This window comes from Danaus plexippus (assembly GCF_018135715.1).
Source record: "Danaus plexippus chromosome 29 unlocalized genomic scaffold, MEX_DaPlex mxdp_36, whole genome shotgun sequence".
Taxonomy (NCBI): Eukaryota; Metazoa; Arthropoda; class Insecta; order Lepidoptera; family Nymphalidae; genus Danaus; species Danaus plexippus.
The window spans coordinates 775,328-798,473 of NW_026869857.1; the positions used below are offsets into that span (position 1 = coordinate 775,328).

At 34.9% G+C, this 23,146-nt stretch overlaps 1 protein-coding gene and 1 long non-coding RNA gene across 4 annotated transcripts; one reads left to right on the forward strand and one right to left on the reverse strand.

The window, feature by feature from the left end:
- Positions 1-126: 126 nt before the first annotated feature.
- Positions 127-21,834, forward strand: LOC116776756 (pantothenate kinase 3). Of its 3 annotated transcripts, XM_061528898.1 has the most exons (12): positions 127-283; positions 4,573-4,650; positions 16,011-16,093; positions 16,517-16,626; positions 17,715-17,893; positions 18,178-18,351; positions 18,654-18,785; positions 19,249-19,400; positions 19,507-19,683; positions 19,972-20,107; positions 20,457-20,572; positions 20,826-21,834. In XM_061528898.1, the coding sequence occupies exons 3-12, from the start codon at positions 16,011-16,013 to the stop codon at positions 20,926-20,928; spliced, it is 1,362 nt and encodes a 453-aa protein (XP_061384882.1). In that variant the 5' UTR covers positions 127-283; positions 4,573-4,650; the 3' UTR covers positions 20,929-21,834. The 3 variants fall into 3 exon arrangements, with proteins under 3 accessions (XP_061384882.1, XP_061384881.1, XP_061384883.1); XM_061528897.1 differs by lacking the exons at positions 127-283; positions 4,573-4,650 and adding an exon at positions 10,920-11,186; XM_061528899.1 differs by lacking the exons at positions 127-283; positions 4,573-4,650; positions 16,011-16,093; positions 16,517-16,626 and adding an exon at positions 17,030-17,156.
- On the reverse strand, positions 21,421-22,961 carry LOC116776831 (uncharacterized). Its single transcript, XR_009753791.1, has 2 exons — positions 22,302-22,961; positions 21,421-22,233 (listed from the first exon to the last, which is right to left on the reverse strand). It is a non-coding gene; the product is annotated as an uncharacterized LOC116776831 (long non-coding RNA).
- Between the last annotated feature and the right edge of the window lie 185 nt (positions 22,962-23,146).

Sequence of the window (23,146 nt, forward strand, 5' to 3'; positions counted from 1 at the left end):
TTTTAAACCTCATATATATTTCAAAATTTTTAAAATGATAATCAATTTTATTAATACAGTTATCTTTTAGAAGAGGCAAAAGATAGAATAATCTGTAACCAAACTATCTGTGACGTCCGAAAACCTGTCACTTGACATTTAAAAAAACTATAAAGAAATTGTCTCTGCTAAAACCGTTCATTGAGGCTCAGACGTCACGTTTACCTAAGAATTCCTATTTTCCGAGTTTTCCAAGTCTCTTAATATCAGTTGAGTTGTTAAAAATCCTTGACATCTTGTGTTGGTGAGTTGGAATGCTTAAAATATTTTTAAACACAATCAATTGTTAAATGGACAGTGTGTATATTCTATATAGTTGCGTCTGATCATACATTAGTCGTTCATTAAAGCATAAAGTGCTATTACTCGCCTGTTTGCTAAATAAGGTTAATTACGTAGGCTTCGTTATTTAATAACAAGACCACTTTAATTGATATTTCATAACACTAACCCACTTAACATCATTCAATTCTCGCGCCGCGAAGTCTTTGTGGTTCTGTTATAACAGTGTATTACGAAAACCGGTTTGTTTTTTGTTTTTCGTTTCAAACTTATCAATGATATTAACTTATTCTATATTTTTCATGAATAAGAATAATAATTTGATATAATAAAAAACATTCTACGAGTTAAATAGTTATTTATGACATCTTTATCAATATCTCAAATTAAGGCCAGCCTCAATCAACACCAATGACCCACTTTGAAATTATTAGCATTTATTTCTCATTGAAGGTTGTACTTAAAAATGTTCATACATCCCAACTATCTATCTAAGTTTAACAAAACTCATATAAATTAATTAATTGAAAGACAGAAATTTTTTATGTCAGGCTCGGATATGCTAAAAGTTTATATAATGACAGGAATTTCACTATAAAACCTTATATTTCCATCAGATACTATTTACATTAATCGTACCGAACACATTCAGATCTTTATCATTCGAAACGTTCATGAAATATCGCACTGATAGCCGATTAATTTGTTTGTAATCAATTTATAATAAGATAGTCATTTTTGACATTGCAGTACGAGTAGAATACTTAAAATAGCACTCGAGTGTACATCGAGTGCCGTATATCCAATCAATATTATTCTTGAGTACCGACAATAAGAGAATTACCAAAAATGTTTATTTATTAACTGTTTGTGTGAGTGTATATATCGGCATCATACTTGAGCTGTGAGCTAGTATATATAGTGGAGACATCACTCGCACCAGCTGGATGTAGACCTGTAACCGCTGGAATATATACCGGTTCCAGGTTACTCTGGAGCTTCATATACTGTTTGTATCAATGATTCTTTCATTAAATATATATATATAACAATTTTAATTAGTATGTCCGTGTTACTAATATGTTATGATATAAAATATTTAAAATTTAGTATTTTCCTTCAAATCATTGTATCTTATATAGTCTGCCTAACCTTGGTTATTAAGCTCATAGCGGAGCATATATATACATATATACTAACCGCCAGTTAAATGTCAGTTAAATGTACTATGTCATGTGATCGGTGGCTCCACACACTATACAAGTGTAGTGCGGATGAAATCAATCCCATGTCTTATTCTGATGTTGTAACTAAATTGCTGTGGAATTAAAAAAAATAAATTTAGTAGTTTTTGTGTGGAAGATCAACATACATGTATATAATCACAAATCTTTGCTATTCATAATATCAATAGGTTATACATAGAGCGGAATCACTAACACGCGTCGCTCCTTATCAGACGATCTGAGAATTTACGTATGAAGCAAACAGATCATAGTTATTTAAAAGACGTAAAGAATTTTGTTATACGTACCGGTGCTCTATCACAGAAGCCATCAAGCGAATACAAAGGAATAATTATTCGTATTTAACCGATATAACTTGTATTGTAATTTTTAACATAACAATGGCATAACGTTTTAAAATGCATCTGTTATAGGTTACTATACGAATTCGTATAGGGTATTTTTTTGGAGTAAATTTAACTTTTCCGTCTAGGAATCAAATCTGTTGTACAGCGGGCTGTGAACGCGATATCGTTTTCGCGGTTCGGTTACTATTTCCCGTGGAAGTTACATTAAAATTGGTCCAGACGTTGTAGAGATTGACCGCGACAAACGTATTGACGGAAATTTTGAATTATATTTGTATGATGTCATGAGGTTGTTTGCTTGAGAATTGTGGATTTTTTTTAAACTTTATATGGTATGTTTATTGAGGAAGATTAGTCCGTATAATGAGATACGTCTCGTGAGGGTGGGGCAATCATAATGCGGGTGAATCAACGCGACAGAGAGTGCCCAATTATATATATATATAATCGTTTAACGTAGCCTGGAGGTTTAACGCCAGCCTCTCGTGCATGAGGGTGCGGGCTCGAAACCTGGCGAGTATAAATGTGATCTTCACCGAGTCATATGTACTTTCTAAGAGTATTTCGACACCACTGACATTGAAGGAAAACATCGTAATTGAAGTTGGACTTATAATTTCAAATAATAAGTTTGACATCGCCAATTCACCTTGAGCGAGCGTGGTGATTAATGCTCTAACCTTCTGCATGTGAGAAGAGGCCTTTGCTCAGCAGTGAGCTCTTATAGGCTGATGATGATGATAGCATATACTATCAACAAAAATACAAGTTATGATGCAAAAGTTTTACTAGATTTTAGTCTTTATAAATACTTAAACTTATTTCCCTTCTTCCTTTATCAATTTCTCGCATCTTTAAATAAACAATATTATCTATATATAATGTATTAAAAAAATTAAATAAGTTAAATATTAAAATATAAAAAAAGGATGAAATAATGACAGTTTTTTTATTTATATGAAAATGTGCAAGTGGCGACCTCTGTTGAGCTTAGCGCAGCTCGATCAAGTACTATTATTTTAAATCGAGTAACAGTGTTTGTGGACGCTAAAACTACGGAAAGGTCGCGTGCAATTTAATTTTTTACTCATATGAATAACACAGAACAAAAATTATTGATATTTCGGCTATGTTTAATTTTAATTTTTGGCAAATCTCATTTTACTAGCCTCCCATCTCTCTCTTTCCCCTCCATTTTACCATTCTCGTCCCCCCCTTTCCCCTCATAATATCGAAATCGGTGTACTATATAAATGCGAAATAATTTTTTTTCGTTTCATCCAAGCCACACCCGCACAGGACGTCTCCAACCACATAGCAAATAATCTTATCAGCCATCAGATCAGATCAGATTTGAAACTTAACTTTTGTGTTATCAACGAGAAAAATCCAAAAAAATCTACTGCCTCATCCGTATTCTCGTCTATATTTAGACCGAACCTTATTATCCGTACATCTTTACCCATACTTAACATTATACAGAGACAGGTATTCACAAACGTCTGTCATAGGTTAAGTCATCCGTGGAAAAGTGGCTAATGTTAATCGGAAATTATATCCTGTCTCAATGTGATATTTTACCACAAGTTATATTCTCAAACTAAATACTCGCAGTTTGTAGTATTCCATTCAAAAATCTTATCTCATGATAGTATTGATAGCTATGTGGATGCACTACAAACTGTCCGTGTATAGTTTCACGTTACGAAGTTGTGGTAAGCACTAATGTTAGGTATTGAAAACTTTCAAAATTAGTTAATATTGTCTAGCCAGGTATAATTATTACCTTACTATTGATTATTTATTTATTGTGTTGTCCTATTTATCATAGGAGTTTGAAATAATCAGATAGCATTCCATTTTCGTAATGGTTACCTAAGCGTTGCTGAAGTCTTATCAATATCGGTCCAGTTTCGAATGGAACGAATGAGAAATTATACGCTATATATAAATTGCTACCGTCCGTCGCAGCAGTAACTGCTGGACCGATTTTGATAAAGTTGTATGTAAGTGTATTAGTGCTTAAAAATCGGTCGTGATAAATTTTTCGTGCACCTAACAGATATTTTTGACAGTTCGTTTATGATGTGACAATAAAGTCCACGTAAAACTTCGATTCTCAAAAATTTTATCATCAAAAAATTATTGAAAATTAACTACTATCAACCCTTATCTATAACTGCTTACTTCAAGTTTGCATCTTGACTACGTACGTAGCGTTCACAGTTTTTCATGCATAAATCTTCATACAGTAATAAAGTACTATTGAATCAGAAACATGAAACGCCTCGTATGTAGTGTTATAATGAAAACTTGTATTAAGCATATTGAACAATAAAAAAGAATCTACGCGCGGAAGAAGTGAAACTTGGTGAAAATGAAAATAGGAAAGGGTAGACATAAATTTTTAGTGTAGCCATATTATTTCTTTAAGACAAACTTTATAAATGTTGCTTACTATTCACAACTGACTCACTCTTTAACTCTCGCTCCGTCTCTTTCTAACCCCCTCCTAGGCCAGGAACGTTGAACGAGTAACGCAACCTTGTCGGAGGTGGCGTTAGAAGTTTCACTTCAAAAACAGTTGATTTGTCAAAATTCTTAATTTATCAGAAGATCCTTATGTATATAAATATATAATATTATTTCCATTACAGATATATAGTATGGGTCGGTGACGATGCTGGGAGTGCTCGCGCTTACCACGTAGTGGTGCAACGCTAGGATGCTGTTAGGTGAGTAGCTTATTTATATTTTCCTGTCTCATGCATTAAATTGCGACTACCCACATTTAAACTGTCATATAATGTCCCGCTGTCATGTTTAATGTTGTAGGAACTTTCTATTTAAAAATGTAACAATTGATGGTAAATTTAGTTTTTTTATTTACTTTTTGTCAGCGCCATCTATCGTCTATAACATGTGACTAGATACACGCTTACCTTGTTTGCAATCACATTACATACAAGCGTTTTCCGTATCACATTCTACGTCCCACGTTAACACTATAATGTGGGATCAACAAAAAACTACAAACGCTCCGTATGTAGTGACATCGCAAACTTTGAGTTAGAATATAGTCGTGTTCCTTCCCGTGCATTTAAAATAAGTTTCGTTATACACTGCACTTAAAACTGATGTACGAATTACAATATAGTTAGGTTAAATTGCAATCTATCCATTAGTTTTCGAGTTAGCGAGTAACAAACGTACGTACAGACAGAATATCTTTGTAACAGTACTATCACGCACAAAATTCAAAGTCCATTTTTGTCACATACGATTCAAATGAAAATCATCGAAAAACTAATAACAGATTACTCATAGATGTAACTAATTTATTTTATTGTTACATACGACAAGGATTAAAATAATACTCTTAAACTACCCTCGCCTTCGTAGGCACTGAAAAATCAGTTAGAACTATTCTTAGTACGGGTCTGAAACTGCAGACCGATAGTTTGATCGAGTTTATCAGGATGAGTCCACTCTTACAAAGTCACTCCAATATTCACACACATATGTTTCTTCTACAAAAAAATGCTTTACGTATTTTAATGTAACTCTTTATTTTGATAGATTTTATAAAAAAAATTCATTAGTTTTAAGTGTATTTTTTCTGGTTGTTAGATTCACTGCACCCTTTTCTTTATTTATGACAATATTTATTTAAAATTTCACAAATTTCGACTCAGCTCTAAGCCGAGTCCGTGACACACGTAGTAGTTCTTAGATTATTATATCAGCTGTTTGTTATCCTCGTTGTCTACACCGACACGCCTGCACCGATAAGGATACAAATTTTATGGAAATGTAGAATGTAATCGAGAATAGAGGGCAGGTCAAGTGTAAACATAAGACATATCCTCCTTTAGGTTCTACAAATTGCTTTCCTTTCCATTTCTTTTTTCCTTTCCTTATCTTTCCCTAACTCCTCATCCCTTGCAGGTGTTCCAAGAAAGCCAAATCGCAATAATTGCTTCGTCCTCCATATTTTCCTGGAATGCGTACGTGCTATATTATTATTTTGCTATTATTTACTAAGTTAGCGATTTAGTATATAAGGAACCCATTACCGCTATCGTATTTAAATTCATATAAGGCGTAAATATGAGTTATTGTATCGAGCTGGGTTTGAACCTGCTACGTCCGGGACGCGACGCGGCCGCTTTGACGACTACGCCATCGTGTCCACGGTAATGTTTGTAGCTATTAACAAAATTTATTTTATAATACGTTAGATGTTATGTATAAAAAAATGATTGTTATATCATCATCATCATCAGCCTGTGTCCACTGCTGAGCAAATGCCTCTCCTCACACGGAGAAGGTTAGAGCATTAATCACCACGCTTGCCCAAGGCGGATACTATACGTCCAGGTTTCCTCTCGATGTTTTCCTCCGCCGTGTGTTGTGTGTGGTGCCATTAATAACAAATGCCATGGCACTGGATTTACGAAATTGGCAATTATTACGAAGAATAGAATAATGACGCTCGTCTTACACTAGAAGAACCTATTTTCTTTTATGCTTATCAACATACCAGGAGATGTCTAATGCGTAAAGCTCTTAGTATTAGTTGAGTGGAGTGATTTCAGCGTTTTGGTAGCGAATCGTTTTTTGCCATGGCGTCCTTTTTCCGACCTAAAATTGTTATTGGTGGTCAGATGTGACTGTTTTGATGAAACCCACCCCGGATAGCTGGTCTATCGAACAAAAAACCTCGTCTCTATCGTACACTCGGTTCTGGGATCAACTCCGCGGATGAATGACCCGAGTCGCCGGTATAGCGTTCCTCTCGTTTCGCTCGCTTCACTCGATCAACGGGATTGTCCCTTTTTTATAAAATCTCACCCCAACAACTTTGTGTTGTTGTTTGTGTCTAATTTCTATAATCTAAATTCTTCTGATCTAGAAATTAACCCTGAGATAACACTTATGACCTTTGACGTAAAGACGGGTGTATTTGTGTGTGTGTGTCGCTTGTATGTGTGTGCGTTTTATGAAACACAAATTTGCGCAACTATTAGCGGAAGTAAAATATTTTGTAATTTGGAATTCCCATATATATATACTGAAAAATCGTTCTAAACGAATGAGTACAATGACGCGCCTAATATCAGTTGCATTGTATACTATAACACCGACAGTTCGACAGTAATCAATCAATTAATTTTTCTATTCAAGTATCACCTTTTTTTTTGTTACTCATTAATTCATAATACTTATTTACTTTTTGATAGTATATATAAATAAAAAAAATATTAAACATATTTTTGTCCGTTCGTCTCTCTGCTCGTACCGCCTAATCTCTGTAACGGATGGAACGATTATGACGTAACTTTCACTATCTGATAGCCGGTGTAATAATGTGTTAATTACGATATTTTTTTTTTTTTCGAAATATTTTCGATGTATGTGTTTTTTTTTTAATAAAAATTTAAGTCTAACATATTACACCTCTATATTTATCACCGTAAGTGCTGGCGATTCGTCTCAGTGTTATCTCAATGTCCCTCATTATCTGATTATTATAATTTACAAGGAAATATTCGTATGACCTTCAAATTTACACACAAAATGTCGTATTAGTTGTTAAATCAATATGATCAATCATTTGTTTTTTTTTCAATACTAAATATTTAAATACAGTGAGTGACGTCACTTTGTTTTTTGTTTTTGATGACATGTTTGTCAAAACCGCTCCTTCATATAAAAATTGTTGAGAAGTAAGTATTTTTTCACCGATCGAAAGATGTTACTGTTTCCTAAACATAGGGTTGCGTTTTATTTTCTCAAAAATAAATTTAAATCGATGAAACATCTTAAAAAAAAAATATTTTCGGATTCACTACCCGTTTTACGTATTCATCACGTCTGCCCATGATCGAAGTTACAGCGAAGTAACCGAAACGTCGGTAGTATGTAGTTTAAAATAATAAAAAAAACGCGTAGTAATGGAAACTAGCGAAATTTATTTTTAAGTTACTAAAGTTATCATTAATGAAATCTTTTTTATGAATATTAATTTTGTCAGCACTTTCCTTTTAAATCCAATTCTTTCTTTGGCAGAAAAATTTTTTTTTTTTTTCATAAGACTACCCTCAGTCTATACATACGGATTATTGAAAATTTTACACTAAGGTTACCAGTTCGTTAATCAACGACGGCACTGATAGTAAAATATCAAATCATGAATTGATACCGAGCTCAAACTATGAAACTCGCAGTGAAAAGACATTATTTTTTTATTTGAAATATATATATTTTTTTATTTTTCTCATTAAAAAACAATTAAAAATAATTCTTCGCGTTACGCAATTAATTAACTCAATGGAATCCCGACTGATTGTCCTTGTTTGTCATCGCCGACGTGGCGGGTAGCTCGTATTAGTCAACGAAAAACCAGAAGTCTCACAAATGACACCGCCGTTAGAAATAGTTCAAATCATACGATGGGAATTGAACTTAACTTAAATAAATATAGTATCTCATAAAGATATACTTAATTCTTAATATATGTATGTGCTGTGGTAAGTAGCGAGACTTACAGAAGCTGATACAATCCAGTGACCTTCCTACATCACACTTGACCTCACATTATTTAATAACACCGACCAAGTATAACTAATAATAATATAACGCTAATGGGGGTTGGGGGGGGGACAAAAAGATACAGAACGAGAGATTTTATTAAATAATCACATAAAATTCCTTAAAGATCAATTTCTACTCCTTCCATTTTTCATTCCAACATTACCAAGTTTCACTTCTCCCGCACGGAGGGACTCAACGCACAGTTCTCTCTCTCTATCTATCTCTCTCTCTCTCTCTCTCTCTCTCTTCCCTCGCCTCCATCATATCTAAATTGATCAACAAGCATCAAATATCCTCAAATTATCACCTGGTGATAACACGATGGTCGTGCAGATAAAAGTAAATAACAAACTCCGACACGCCCACAAAAACAGTCACGGAAATCTATTTCAATACAATGGATTATACGTTTCATTATTATTGACAAACGTATAAGTTATAATTTTTATTGTAAAGAAACCTCGTATCTATTATTAAACGATGTTCTCGAGACTTCCCATGAAAAAAAAATCAATTGGTATCTATGATTTTTTTTTTTATTTTAACCTTTTTTTTCGTGGGTTAATGCTTAATGCATATTCTCTTGCTTGGGATGGAAGAAAAGAAGAGGAGTTATGACGGACTCTCGTCCTGAAAAGGAGGGACTACCGACTAAAACCCCAGGTGTGTCCCACGCGCCGCTCTTCTGCTAAACCACAGGGCCAGCAAGGCGATTCTGCTGTGATATTTTAAGCCTAATCTAAACATTATATATATATTAACGGTATTATTTGTGTTTTTCCGTACTATCTATTCATATTTTGCGCCTCTATTATCAAATTTATTATAAAAATAATTATATTAATATATTGGGATAAATATTTCGCTTAGTTTCTGGTCAGGGTAGTTTGTGTTTATTGCTGAGGGTAGATGTGATTGTAGCGACAGGATTTGCATTGTATTCGATTAGGTAAGTTATTTGAACTAATTCGATTGGTGAAAAAAATTGTTTGTCAGACAGACCAGCTCGCTGGCTGTCAACACAGAGTATATCATATATTTTCTTAAATTTGATTGTATTTATTAATTGAAATGAAATGAAGAAAATATTAACATCAAGCCTTGTATAAAGTTCTTTAACTGACGAACTACCGTCTTTTGTTAAGTCAGTTTTAAAAACCTTCTCATTACTCGTCCGTTCTGGATGTTTTTTTCGTTGTAATGTTGTAAATGTAAGTGTTTTGGAACATACTAGTAATTATTTATGTGTTACGATGGAATCTCGATAGCTCCAATGTCAAAGGGGATGCTAAAAATTGAGAATTAATGAGTTTTCGACTAAAAAAGAATTTCCACATACAAAGATTTCATCATCAGCCTATAGGAGCCCACTGCTGAGCAAAGGGCTCTTCTCACACGGAGAACGCTTGCTCAAGCCACGCTCGCCCAAGGCGGATTGGCGATTTCAATATTATAATTTTAAATTATAAGACCAGGTTTCCTCACGATGTTTTCCTTCACCGTCCGTCAGTGGTGTCTAAATACTCTTAGAAAGTACATATGACTCGGAAAAGATCACATTGGGACTCGCCAGGTTTCGAACCCGCACGTATGAGAGGCGGCATTAAGCTCCAGGCCACCACGACTTTTTTTTTAAAGACAAGGATTTAACTGTTAAAATTTCTCCTTAAAAAATTCACGCTTTCTAAGTATATTTTTCGACTTGCAGAGTAAATTTTAAATAAAATATCGACCTAAGATTTATGGTTCACATTCTCGAGGATTTCGAGTTAGAGAGATTCCACTGTAATTCTATATTTTCGTTCTTGTTTTGCGTACAAGATGTTTATCTATGAAAATTTTATACTATTCTGACTCCTGTCTTTGCTTCACCAGCTCAAACGACGAAGCAGAACAGCTTAAACATTTTTTTTTTTTGCTTAAAATCATAGACACACATTGAAAGGAATTCATCATTTTCCATATATTATCTGTTTGTCTTGATGCATATCTAGATAAAATTTGATAATTTTTACAGTACGTTAAGTGTGGCTTAGATTAATTTTATTTATCACAAAATTCGGGTGTATCCGGAGCGGTGACGTTATCAACAAAATAATTTAGCGTCCCGATAACAACTCAGAATTTAACAAAGATAACACTGAATAGAAGAAAAATCAATATTAATAAATAATCAATATAAAAATGTCTTATATATCATAGACTGACGTACTTAGAATTGTAAAAGATTTCAAGACCAAATAAAGAATATATTTTATATAATAGTCGAGTCCGTATCGATAAGGCATTAAATGTGCTGTTATAAAAGTTATCGATAAAAAAAAAATAATATCACCCGAACAACACACAAACGGAAAGCGAGCTGCGCGCGCGCATTTCTAATACGACCCCGCGTCCATTCCCGACGCGACCGCCGTCGCGAACGGTCGTGCCGATGTTGTGCGACCCGCGCCTCGTTATAGACATAACCGTATTAATTCTATACTATAATTTATTCCTATACAAAGTGCTGGATTACATTCTTATAAGCGTATTGGACGTAAGCTGTCTGTTCAATTTGGAAACGGACGATGACTGAAATGTTTTAAATATTAATAAATTAACTTATTCAATCTGTGATATAATTTATATATATATAATGGAGGAGAAAAGCGGAGTCATCACGATACATCATGTGAGTTAGAAGTTTATTTTTCAAAAATAACATTAGATTATTTAGTCTCGTAATTTTGAAGGTTTGCTTAGAAATAATGTAGTGTAAGTGTTGTCCAGAGCGGATTTGATAAACAGTAAGCCGACGTAAAGAAAAGTAGTGTTGTGTATATCAAATATAAAATTATATAAACATATTTAACGTACTCCTTGTAATTTAATTCTCTGTTTGCATGGATATTTTTTTCAACGTCAAGCCTAACCTCGTTATTATTGAAAAGTTAGGAAGATTTTCCATACCATTAATGCATATAGCGAGATTTTTTTTTTTTCAACTTTCAACTTGTTCATCTCATTTGAACCAAAAAAGGTTCAATGAGACGGTGTATGTAGTTTTTTCTACGTTATAAATAATTTTTAATAATCATATAGGGGACACGCCGCAAAATTTAGTTTTTTTTTTTCATCAATATTCATTATTATGTATGTATAGTGTCTGAGTGGGTGTATGTATACAAAATTAACCAGAATTTGTCGTTTGTAATACATATAAGAAAAAAAAATTATTTACGTACTCTATGTTTACCACATGTTTCCAGTCACACTTCACGTTACAGTATTAAGTATGTTATTGAATGAGAGACGGCAAACGCTTCGTAGACAGTAACGACGCGAACGTGTGCTAAGCGTACTCGTCAATGTCGGAATAAAAATTGTTATAAAGTATTTTGGCACATTTGTCGTATTAACATACCCATTGCAATCGATTTGAAAACCTACTACTGGTTTTTATTTCGCCGATCGCATACGTCAAGACTGACGTATTTTCTATTAAATTTATTAATAAATTCCGTACGCGTGTGACTTCAATTTCACTGTACGCTAATAAAGAATTTACCTATCAATGCGTGTTTAAATTTTGAACGGCAAAAAATTTCACAGTGAAGCTTATTTGACCCGGTAACAGGAGGAAACCGTTGGTACGGCTTCTATACCTGATGAGTGAAGGTATCTGGAAGATCACTCCAGCATCCATCAGGATCTCATCCTCAAAATCTCAACTCGACTACACGGTGTGACCTGCATTCCTAACACAATTTTCCCAGGCCTCGCAAGTCGATGCATCCCACCTTTATCAAAATATTATCCGACGCAAAACTTAAGCTCGAAACCGATTTTTCAAAAGACAAAATAGGAATTATATATCTTTATAGAAAACTAACGGTTCTTGGTTTTGTATCGAAGACCTGCTCATATTAAATCTTCCTTTTTTCTTCCTATATGAACTGTAAAAAAATATCTTAAAAAAATATAGTTTTAAAGAAAAATTTATAGGAATTTACATCAATGAATTTTACTTTATTATTTTTTTACGTAACACTACGATGACGAACTATCGATAAAATGTATGAAAAATATATTATTATCAATAATAATCGATAACAAATTAATTATTTTTAAATACGTTATCAGATTGCAGTAAAAACAGTAGATATGTGTATATACATGTAAAATAAAGTACCCCGCCGCGTCTGTCTGTTTGTTCGCAATAAACAGAAAAACTACCGCACCGATTGTCAAGCGGTTTTCACCAATCGATAGCGTGATTCTCGAGGAAGGTTTTAATAATTTGTTAAGGTTTTGTATTAATTTGTGTGTACATTAACGATATTTGTCGAAGATGTCGGGAAAACATGAGCCGTCTTTGAGACATAACAAAACAATATATGGTGGGATTGCGTATCTTATATAGGTCTACAGAAAAGTCCGCGATGACATATGTCTATACCTTAAGGATAACATACTATATCCATTTAACAATTTTTAAAAATTGGCATTCCTAAAGCGTTTATTGGAAAGCTATTTACATAAATATGGTTTAAGTCTTATCAAAATAAATTACTTCGTTTTCAAGCGTACATCAGTATCTGTAAATTAGTTTTCAAATCATTTAAATCGGGCGCACCGTTTGTAAGTTATCATAATATAAGTTTAATAATTCTCGATATTTAATATGTTATTTTATATTTTATGTAAAGAGCTCGCGCGGAGCAGGGGCTGGTACATAGTATAAATTTATATTTAAATGATTACAGAAGCTTTTAGCCTATAATCGACCAAAGACACATACAGAGACAAGAAATATATATATATATATATATATATGTATAACCCTAAACTATAGCATTATATAAACTATAACGTAGGTATGAAAAAACGTAAAACGCTTCGTATGTAGTCACGATGTACACTTGTGTTAGGCGTTAATTTTTTTTCAATTCTTGCGTCAACAATTACGCTATCACAATGAAGCAAAATATTATCAGAATAATCAATTTCCCGCCTCCACGTACAACACCTTGAAGTATGAGCGTAAGATATTGTTGTGTCCAGTGTTAAGATCGGTTTGACCGATTTCAAAGAAACTAGGTAATGTATTTGACGGTATTTAAAAAAAAACTTGCTATAAAAATTATAATAAAACTCATATTAGTCATATATTGTTCTAAATATCGAGACTATCTTGAGAACTATCTTCGGATTCATCTCAATGTTTTAAGACATGAATATGTTTTTTATTGTACAAATAAAATTTTATAGCAACAATAAAACAGCTCCGATTATGCCCTGAATAATATTCATTCAGGACCTTTGGCATCGGCATACATACATACATTTGTAAGTAAAACAGCCGTCTGTTGAAACACTTAGACGCGGCGGGTATGAAGGCGTGCCCGTGATTAACACACCCAAATTATTGAATCGGATAAAATCTTTTTAATGCGATGTATGACATACGAGTTATCATTCAAATATAACGAATATTTTCGGATTTACTAGGCTTTTTTTTTTATAGGTACTGCCGATGTTTCGGGTATCCTCATCTCGTCTTCTTGATCACGGTTGCTGCAAAGTAACCGATATGACGAGAGTAGGTAGTTTAAAATAAATAGTGTGTGAGGCTCCACGTGCGGAATAAGTAAAAGATAGTAATGTGGAAATGAAAATAGGAAAGGGTAGAAAATAATTTTCAGTAAAATCATATTATTTCTTTATAAACTTTATAAACATTGCTTACTATTCACAACTGTCCCACCCTTTCACTCTCGCTCCGTCTCTTTCTAACCCCCCTCCCCAGGAGCGTTGAACGTATAACGCAACCTTGTCGGAGGTGGCGTTAGAAGTTTCACTTAAATAATAAATACGCATAGCAATTCCGTAAATATTTCTTTTATTTAAACACGTATAGACAATCTTAGTCTTAAAGCCCGCTACGTAGGTCACTGTATGTCTCTGAGCACAACTCTGACGTACACGCGGACGGAGTCACAGGCAGAGGTTAGTGCAAATATCGAATATCGGTTGCTTCAAATGAAAGCGATAATCGAAAAAGAAAATCATTAGCAACATTTTATTTTATTACTTTATTAAGCAATGAACTAACTGGTTTGTATTGAACTGAGCGTCTCAAAGTCAATCACCGATAGCACTTGACTTTGGACCCAATGGCTACGTAATAAAGGTCACGTTAGATCGCACTTAGATATGGAACAATATAACATATATACGCGCGTGTTTTTCAATGCTATACAATATATTAATACAGGATTCCTTCGCCCGTGTCTTGTCTCCGAACTGCAACTATATTTCAACGATCATAGGATTAGTTCCTCATGATGTACTTTTATATTCAAATTTATTAATATTGTCATCGGAGAATCTAATGAAGACAAACATACACTCAAGTATACACACGCACGCACGCACCCACACACACACCAACACACACACGCACACGTGTTGGTAAAATAAATATATATCACTCAATATGTTTCCCCTCAAAAAGTACTCTAATTTTTACTCACATTCGTACACATATTGTATTTTTTTTTAATTCCTTGTTGCCAATGATTGTGAAAGATTAAATTTAACTGAGGCCAGTTTAATTTACATTTTATTTTAACTTGAATAAATTTCGTTGTTATCAAAACTTCAATACAAATTCGTCGATTGGTTCTAGAGGTTTTACGTAATATACATCCATACATACATATATAGTGTTTAAAATGCGTGTGTGTTGTTCATTACGTCAAAGTAACAAAACTAAGTCACGTAAGTTTATTATAGACTAACCCTCCACGCGGCTCGGTCCTCTCCTGAATATTTTTTTATGTACTAATTTTTTTCTAAAATAAAACAGAAATGTTACTCCTCATCACAAACTATCTGCCAGTGAAAGTCCTGTCAAAATTATGTTTCGTCCACGTGCACTTAGTAAAAATATGCTATTTATAGTATACAAACTTACAAAACAGTCATATATATATGAGTATATAATATATTGAAAAAAAAATTGTGTGCGCTTCAAACAGAATACAGGTTTAAGTGTGGACGAGCGACTATATAAATATGTCTGTATATATTTACTTCCAATGTACCAAACGTACACACATACAAAAATATTAACGAATGTTCTAACGCGAAAGTAATCATAAAAAAAAATAATCAAAATATAAAAAATACTTTTAAAAAAATTTACTATAATATAGGTTTTTTAAAATAATAAAAAAAAATCTAAGTCTAAACTTAAATGCTCTCTAATGCCGGGTAAAGCGTGGTGTTTATCTAGTATAGTTACCGTTAATTCCGCCTACAACAAGTACGCGTAACTACATACGGAGCGTTAACAGTTGTTCATTTAGAAATTAGCTTAGATTACCGTTTCAAAATAGTCAAAGAAAACTGCGAACTATTCGTGTGTAGTTTATGTGGACTGGTGTTAGTATAATGGTTTTTATTATGTTCCTTAGACTGAGTGTATGTATGTCTGTGTATTGTTTACTAGATGCGACTCCATCGTTGTGAAGGCTGCCTCGCGGCCTGTCGGCCCGAGCGCGCCGCGGCCTCCTCTAGACGAAATATAAACAGGTAATGTATCTATAGACAGATCTATCTATATATATATACTCATCAAATTATCACAAGGAAGGTTAATTTTTACGACCCCATCTAATTAATATCTGTTCGCAAATTATTGTACGTGTAAATCGTTTAACTATAAAGTGTGTGCCGTCCTCAGAAGAAAAAAAAATACGAAAAGTATTCAATGTTATCGTATAGTTTGAAATAAAGCAGTCTTTCAAGGTCTCTTTATAGAATTTTACATAAATATAAAATTTACAAACACTACCATGTACCCTGACTTTTTTCGCTATGCCTCAAATTAATCGTAAAAAATTATAACCTCTGTACTTATAGTATTAATTCAATTGCTGAGCAAATATGTTATGACAGCACGTAGCTCAGTTGGCAAACCGGCGGCCTATTGATAGGGGGTTCGATATATTACAGAACAAACCAATTGAAAAGATCGAGAGCGTCGCCGTACACGACGTCCATCAAACAGGAATCCAAAATGGCGGAGTCCACCCCCCCGACGCCCCCCGAGAATAACGCGCCACGTAAGCCATAATCATTAATTACTTGTAATTGAAAATAATTGATCCATGACAAGGATAATTATAATTTTCATATTTGTTCTATTTAAAACATCGTCCTCTTCCCGTTTAGTGAATATTTTGAAATAAGCAAAGTCGCCGGCCAAAACTAGTGCATTGCAAGGTATATACATATATATTTTTCTCATTATAAATTTCATTTCCATAGAGAGATTATTAGCGAATCACTCATTATCACATGAGCTATCTCAAAGTGATAGTTTCATCGGTAACGATCGAGCCGTTTTGGAGATTATCCGCAACAAGACTGCAGACATACACACATATATATATATATATATATATAAGTATGATGTATTAATGTAAATACTATCCTCAAACACTTCCTCGTTTAGAAACCTTTTATTTCTACTTCAGAACGTTTGACTCACTCGAGTGCTGAATGTCTTTGAGTGAGTTAGTTACGTAGAAGGGTTTTGATATGTTAAAATTTTGTGTCATAGTGCTTCATATGAGTGAATAATTCGTATTGAGTAAGTTTTATTTTGGAGGTCAAAGAATTATGTGGAAAATATATATATATATGTATATTTTCCGTGTGTATATCTGTGTATGTTCGTTGATTACTCAGAAACCATAACAGCTTAGAAATTTATGAAGCAAAGTCTATCCTTTACGTTAAATGTTTTTTTTTTTTTTGTCTGAAACAATTGACTGTACGTATGCAGAACTCCATCGATATCTGTTAAGCGGTTTGAGAAAATAATCCGTCCGAACCAATTCTCATTTTTACTACAAAAAAATATATATGATAATTCTACAACTAGCCGATAGACGCGACTTTGTCTGCGATTTTCAATAATAATATGTATGTACAAGAAAGCACAGGTCAAAACACGTAGGGCTTATATAGATAGTTGTCTCTCAAAACTTTAATAACTATATATACACTAGTTTTCGCCTGCGACTTGACATCCAAGAGTATAAAGCTGATCCATATCCTCGGACCCTCGGATCCCATCACCAACTATCTATGACGTCTACCCCATCTATACCAAATAGAAGCTGGTAATTATATTTGTGTATGTCAGCCATGCCGTGGTTCGGTATGGACATCGGTGGCACCCTCACCAAGCTGGTGTACTTCGAGCCCCGCGAGAACAACAGGCGCGAGCTGGACAAGGAGACGGAGATCCTGAAGAATATTAGGAGATACCTCACAAGGAACTCCGCGTACGGCAAGACGGGCAGGAGGGACGGCCACTTGCAGGTATTTGTGGCAAACAAATTAGTTTTGTCCCAAAACTACGTCCCAAGAACGCAAAAAGGTGTCAAATTTTAAGTAGAATCTACGCGACATGTTGGTAATGAATTTGTTCTGATAAAAACTCGAGCGAGTCCCCGAGACGTCGTTACGGAGGCGTGTATTTCCTACATTATTTTTTTCTACTATACTTTGTTTGATAAGAACTTCTATAAGGTATACTGGCATAACCGATAACTCAGCCCGGCCAAAAAGAGACAGGTGATATCGTGTGTATATAAACCGTCCAGATGGACAACGTGACTATCCGCGGGCGCCGCGGCACGCTCCACTTCATCCGGTTCCCGACCAGCGAGGTTGGTGCCTTCCTCCAGCTGGCTCGCTCTAAGGGCATGGCCGCTCTCGTCAACACAATATACGCTACAGGCGGAGGAGCCTACAAGTTCGAAGAGGACTTCATCAAGGTGAGGAACCGATTTTGATAAGAATTTAACATATCAATAGTTCTCTCTTATCGTTTTGGCAAACTGATTACTGAGTTATGAGGTTTTTTTATTAAGTTGCAGACAAATTTGTGGGGATAAATTCTTAGGAGCCTTAAAGGTCGTAACGACTAAGTTTATTAACAAGTCTCCTAATGTTAATAACTCAAACAGCTTGTTTAAATACTTCTTATACATGGAAATAACTTATAACTTAACCTAAACTACTATATTAATAGCTCAAAACTCACAGAGCCTATATATATATAACTCCTTCATCACAGGAGGTGAACATGCGTCTATCCAAGCTAGACGAGCTGGACGCTCTAATAGCTGGTGTGCTGTTCGTGGATGCCATGAACCCTCAGGAGTGTTACTACTGGGCCCCGCCACAACCCCCACATGAAGTTGACTCGGTAAGATACACTTAACAGACCCTAACAGACCCTAATAGACCCTAACAGACCCTAATAGACCCTAATAGACCCTAACAGACCCTGTTTCCTCCACACAGTATTCAACATACGTCCAACAAATAAAAACGTCGACATCGGCAGAATATTCCACGACACCAGTGCGAATGGGGCCTTAGCATGAAAAAACCTTACATTTTATCACTAAATACAGAAAAACCTACACGTCGATATGATATATATTGTTAGAAAAAAAATAATTGAGAGCGGATTTTTTTTTTTAAATAATATCAAAAACGATTTCACTTTGACGGATCCAAGGACGGACCCGCCAACGCGCAAAGAAAGAGTCCTGACCTCCTCTGACCACTGCTTATATGTCATTCGCCCCTCTCCTACCCTCACATATTCCTACAATATATATATATATGTTTTTAACTAACCCGTATGTGTGTATGTCCCTCAGCCGCCGTACCTGGAGGCGGCTCTGAGTCAGTACGTGAGGAAGCCGTTCGACTTCTCCAACCCCTACCCCTTCCTGTTGGTGAACATTGGTAGTGGTGTGTCCATGCTGGTGGTGAACGCGCCCAACGATTACTATAGAGTTAGCGGCACCAGGTGAGAATGAACCGACACACACGCACACGCACGCAGACACACACACACATACATATATATATATATATATGTATATATCATAATATATAATAATATATATTTCCAGTCTAGGAGGCGGTACGTTCCTTGGTCTGTGTTGTCTACTAGCCGGCTGCAGCAGCTTCGAGGAGGCCATAGCTCTGGCAGCTTCTGGTGATAATACCACGGTGGACAAACTCGTCAGAGATATATACGGAGGAGACTACGAGAGGTTCGGCCTGAGGGGCGACCTGGTAGCCAGCAGGTTAGTAGTGTAGTCTAAGTTCTCGCAATACAAAGAAAGTAATTTTTACTATGTTCAGACGAGCTTATGGTAATTTTACAAGATTCAGATAAAAGTTTGGGAATTGTCATTAATGACTCCAACAAACCATACGGGCTTCAGTCGCAAGACGGCCTCCGGTTGGCGCTAACACGGACACATATAAGGAAATTGAAATAGCAAAAAAAAATGCCAAGCAGAAATGAAATTCTCTTAGTAGAATACGGTTTAGGAGCTATTCTCGGTTTACGTACATGTTTTCCCCCCCAGCTTCGGCCACATGTGTTCGTCGCAGCGCCGCGCCAAGGTCTCCCGCGAGGACCTCGCGCGCGCGACGCTGGTCACCATCACCAACAACATAGGCTCCATCGCCAGGCTATGCGCCAGCAACGAACGACTGGAGAGGGTAGGACATGTTGATTAACACACACACACGCACACAACCATACTCTTAGAATCATCACACACGTACAGCACACACGCAACATACATTCATGACAAAACACACACACAACTACACGTTCACGTAATAACATATACACAATCACATTACACTCCTAAACCCGTACAACTCACACACACGCGCACACGTACACACACACACACTCATAGAATCCCCATACACGTACAACACACACGCTAGCATACATTCATGACTACACACACACTTGTACATAAACGCACACACACACACACACTCAATGCAGTATAAATGCCTAACGGTACATTACATGTTACGCTGGTGGTGATTCCAGGTGGTGTTCTGCGGCAACTTCCTCCGAGTGAACCCTCTGTCCATGAAGCTCCTATCATACGCCATGTCCTACTGGTCGCGGGGGGCTCTGAAGGCACTGTTCCTGGAGCACGAGGGGTGAGTACACTCACTCAACATTAGAAATATTTATCTACCTTCCCAGGAACTATAACGTCCGCTCACCTTTCAGTGTACCTAGATAACTTTATGATAGGCTCGGAGAGTATCTCTTTCACCAACATATAACTAAGCCAGTTTGTTTAAAGGTTCAGAAGCGCTCTGTTCCTGTGTACTCAATAACAACGACAACACAGACAAAGTCGCACACAGAAAGTAGTATTAATTTAGACCTCTCCCATATAATTTACAGTTACTTCGGTGCAGTGGGATGCTTGCTCCGCTACGACTTAAAGAACCACAGGAAAGAAAATGTATCAAGGAACGACACACCCGAGAGACAGATGGATAGATGAATATATGTATATGTGTATGTGCATGTATATATATGTACATGTATACATGTATATATATATATAAAGATAAATAATATTAAAAATATTATTAAAATATATACATCCTTATCATTTAACATACAAGCAGCTGTAAACAATCATTATTATGCAAAATATAGAGAACCTTATCCGTACTTATGATAAGAGAATGGTTTTATTTCATTAGACATTTGTATGACAAACGATACCGGTGACGAATAGTTCTAATCCAAGCGACCTGTTGTACGTTGACCACAGAATTAAACCTCAACAATACATATATATATATATAGGAATTTTTATTTTATATATAATTGTTAATATTAGGCACAAATTTATATTTATTTTTTGTTTATTTCGCTAGATCTTGCAACTCGTCTCTTGTGGAACGCGTGACGTTGTTAGCTGTATGTATAATAGCAATAAAAACGACTTAACAGTTTTAAATGTGAATGATATTTTTATAAACCGCAGCAATGAGGTCTAAGGTTACAATTTTATCCCGAGTTTGAGAGCTGTATAGTGTTACAGTCATTTAGATCGCGGGGGTGGGTTAGGTGATGTATCCGTGCCTATGTTAGGTTCCTGGCTGACGTAACCTGATTTTTGTTTGAGTATATTTAGAGCCCGGCGGTATTATGTAATGTTTTATAAGATTTTATAATGACAAGTTCATAAAAACGCTAGAAAAAATAAAAATATTAGAAGCTTAACACGAGTTGTCAAAGTACTGTCAAATAAACAAAATGGCGGGCGGGTAATGTTCAGAAATAAAATAAAAAAAAAATCTGTTAAGATTGAGGTTATTTATCAGGGTTATAATTTTTATATTTATATGTTAATTTTGTTGAAAGGGCTTATTTTATATAATAAATAAATTATGATAAACATTTGTTTTATTTCATGCGACCAGTTCAGAGAAATCGTATGTATTTTTTGGGGCGCGTCCCTCTAGCGTCCTGAGCGCTTTCAAAATTGAGTTTCTCAAACCGTCGTCACTACGGAGCTGTTTTTTCTCTTCATATTTATAATCCACAATATTATTAAGCAATTCATTTATTTTTCTGTCCACAGTCTCTTTTGGTTTGATCAGATATATTACATTATTATCATTTAAGTTGTTCATTATCTTGGATCGCCTAAACGCATAGTTTTCGATCGACGACGCATAAATCTTCTCATTTCTTATCTGCAACGGCGAATAAAAGTTTCCCTTTATATTTTTAACTCTATTACGTCCATATTTCATAGTCTTCGGCAACCTCTGTACGCTCCGAACAGTGTTTACTGAAAAAAAATATTTCACAAGTCATTACGCAATACACAGCGGACGTAATAAGTGACATTTAACTTACGTAATAATATAAACGTGAACATTTGCATATAGTTCATCTCGAAACATGTAATAATAAAACATATCCTCGCGGAAAGCGTCGTGCAATTAATATTACGATAAGAAAGTAATTATGTGGTTTTCATTAATTAAAAATCAATCTACCTTGATCATATGAAGGCGGTACAAGCGGTATTTTTAGAAGGTCATTCCATCGTTACGTTAATACGCCTCTAGGACAAAATCTAACATTTTGGTGTTTTGTGAGAATTTAAGCAATATATTGAAGTATGAAATATCATTTACAAATATGATAGAAGCGTCTGGATTTATTTTCTTATACAATTATTAAATTATTAAATATATAGTTACAATTATTAGTTCTACAAGCAGTACATGTTCAGTGATTTTTTTTTCGCATACACAAGAACTTCGTTATCAAATATTATGCGGTCCAAGTCGGGAGAATCGGCTGATAGTGTGACGTTTATTTTAAAAGATTTTATAAAAACCGATTTAATAATATTCCTATATAACATTTTTCACTACGCCCACCGAACGATCAGATTTAAAAAAATAATTACCTTGTTGAGGTATTTTTTATTGATAAAAGCGTTTTATAAGTTAGGAACCTTCATAGACAGTTTATTAATACTGTCTTCAGGCTACCAGTTCTTGTAAGTCATACTATACTAACGCTCAGTGTATCCATAGCCTTATCAAAGAAATAATCTCATAAATGCTCTTTAATAGCACACTGAGATCTGTCAATGCTAATTTTATTTAATTTTTCAATATATATATATACTAGGCACCGGCCTCTGCTTCGCACGGACTTTTTACAAAAAATATAAAACAGCCTATCTA

Coding starts and splice junctions, on each gene's coding strand:
- LOC116776756 (XM_061528897.1), top strand. CDS start 11,151: ATGGAGGAGAAAAGCGGAGTCATCACGATACATCAT. Junction 11,187..16,010: donor GAGTCATCACGATACATCAT/GTGAGTTAGAAG, acceptor ATTGTTTACTAG/ATGCGACTCCATCGTTGTGA. Junction 19,401..19,506: donor TATAGAGTTAGCGGCACCAG/GTGAGAATGAAC, acceptor ATATATTTCCAG/TCTAGGAGGCGGTACGTTCC.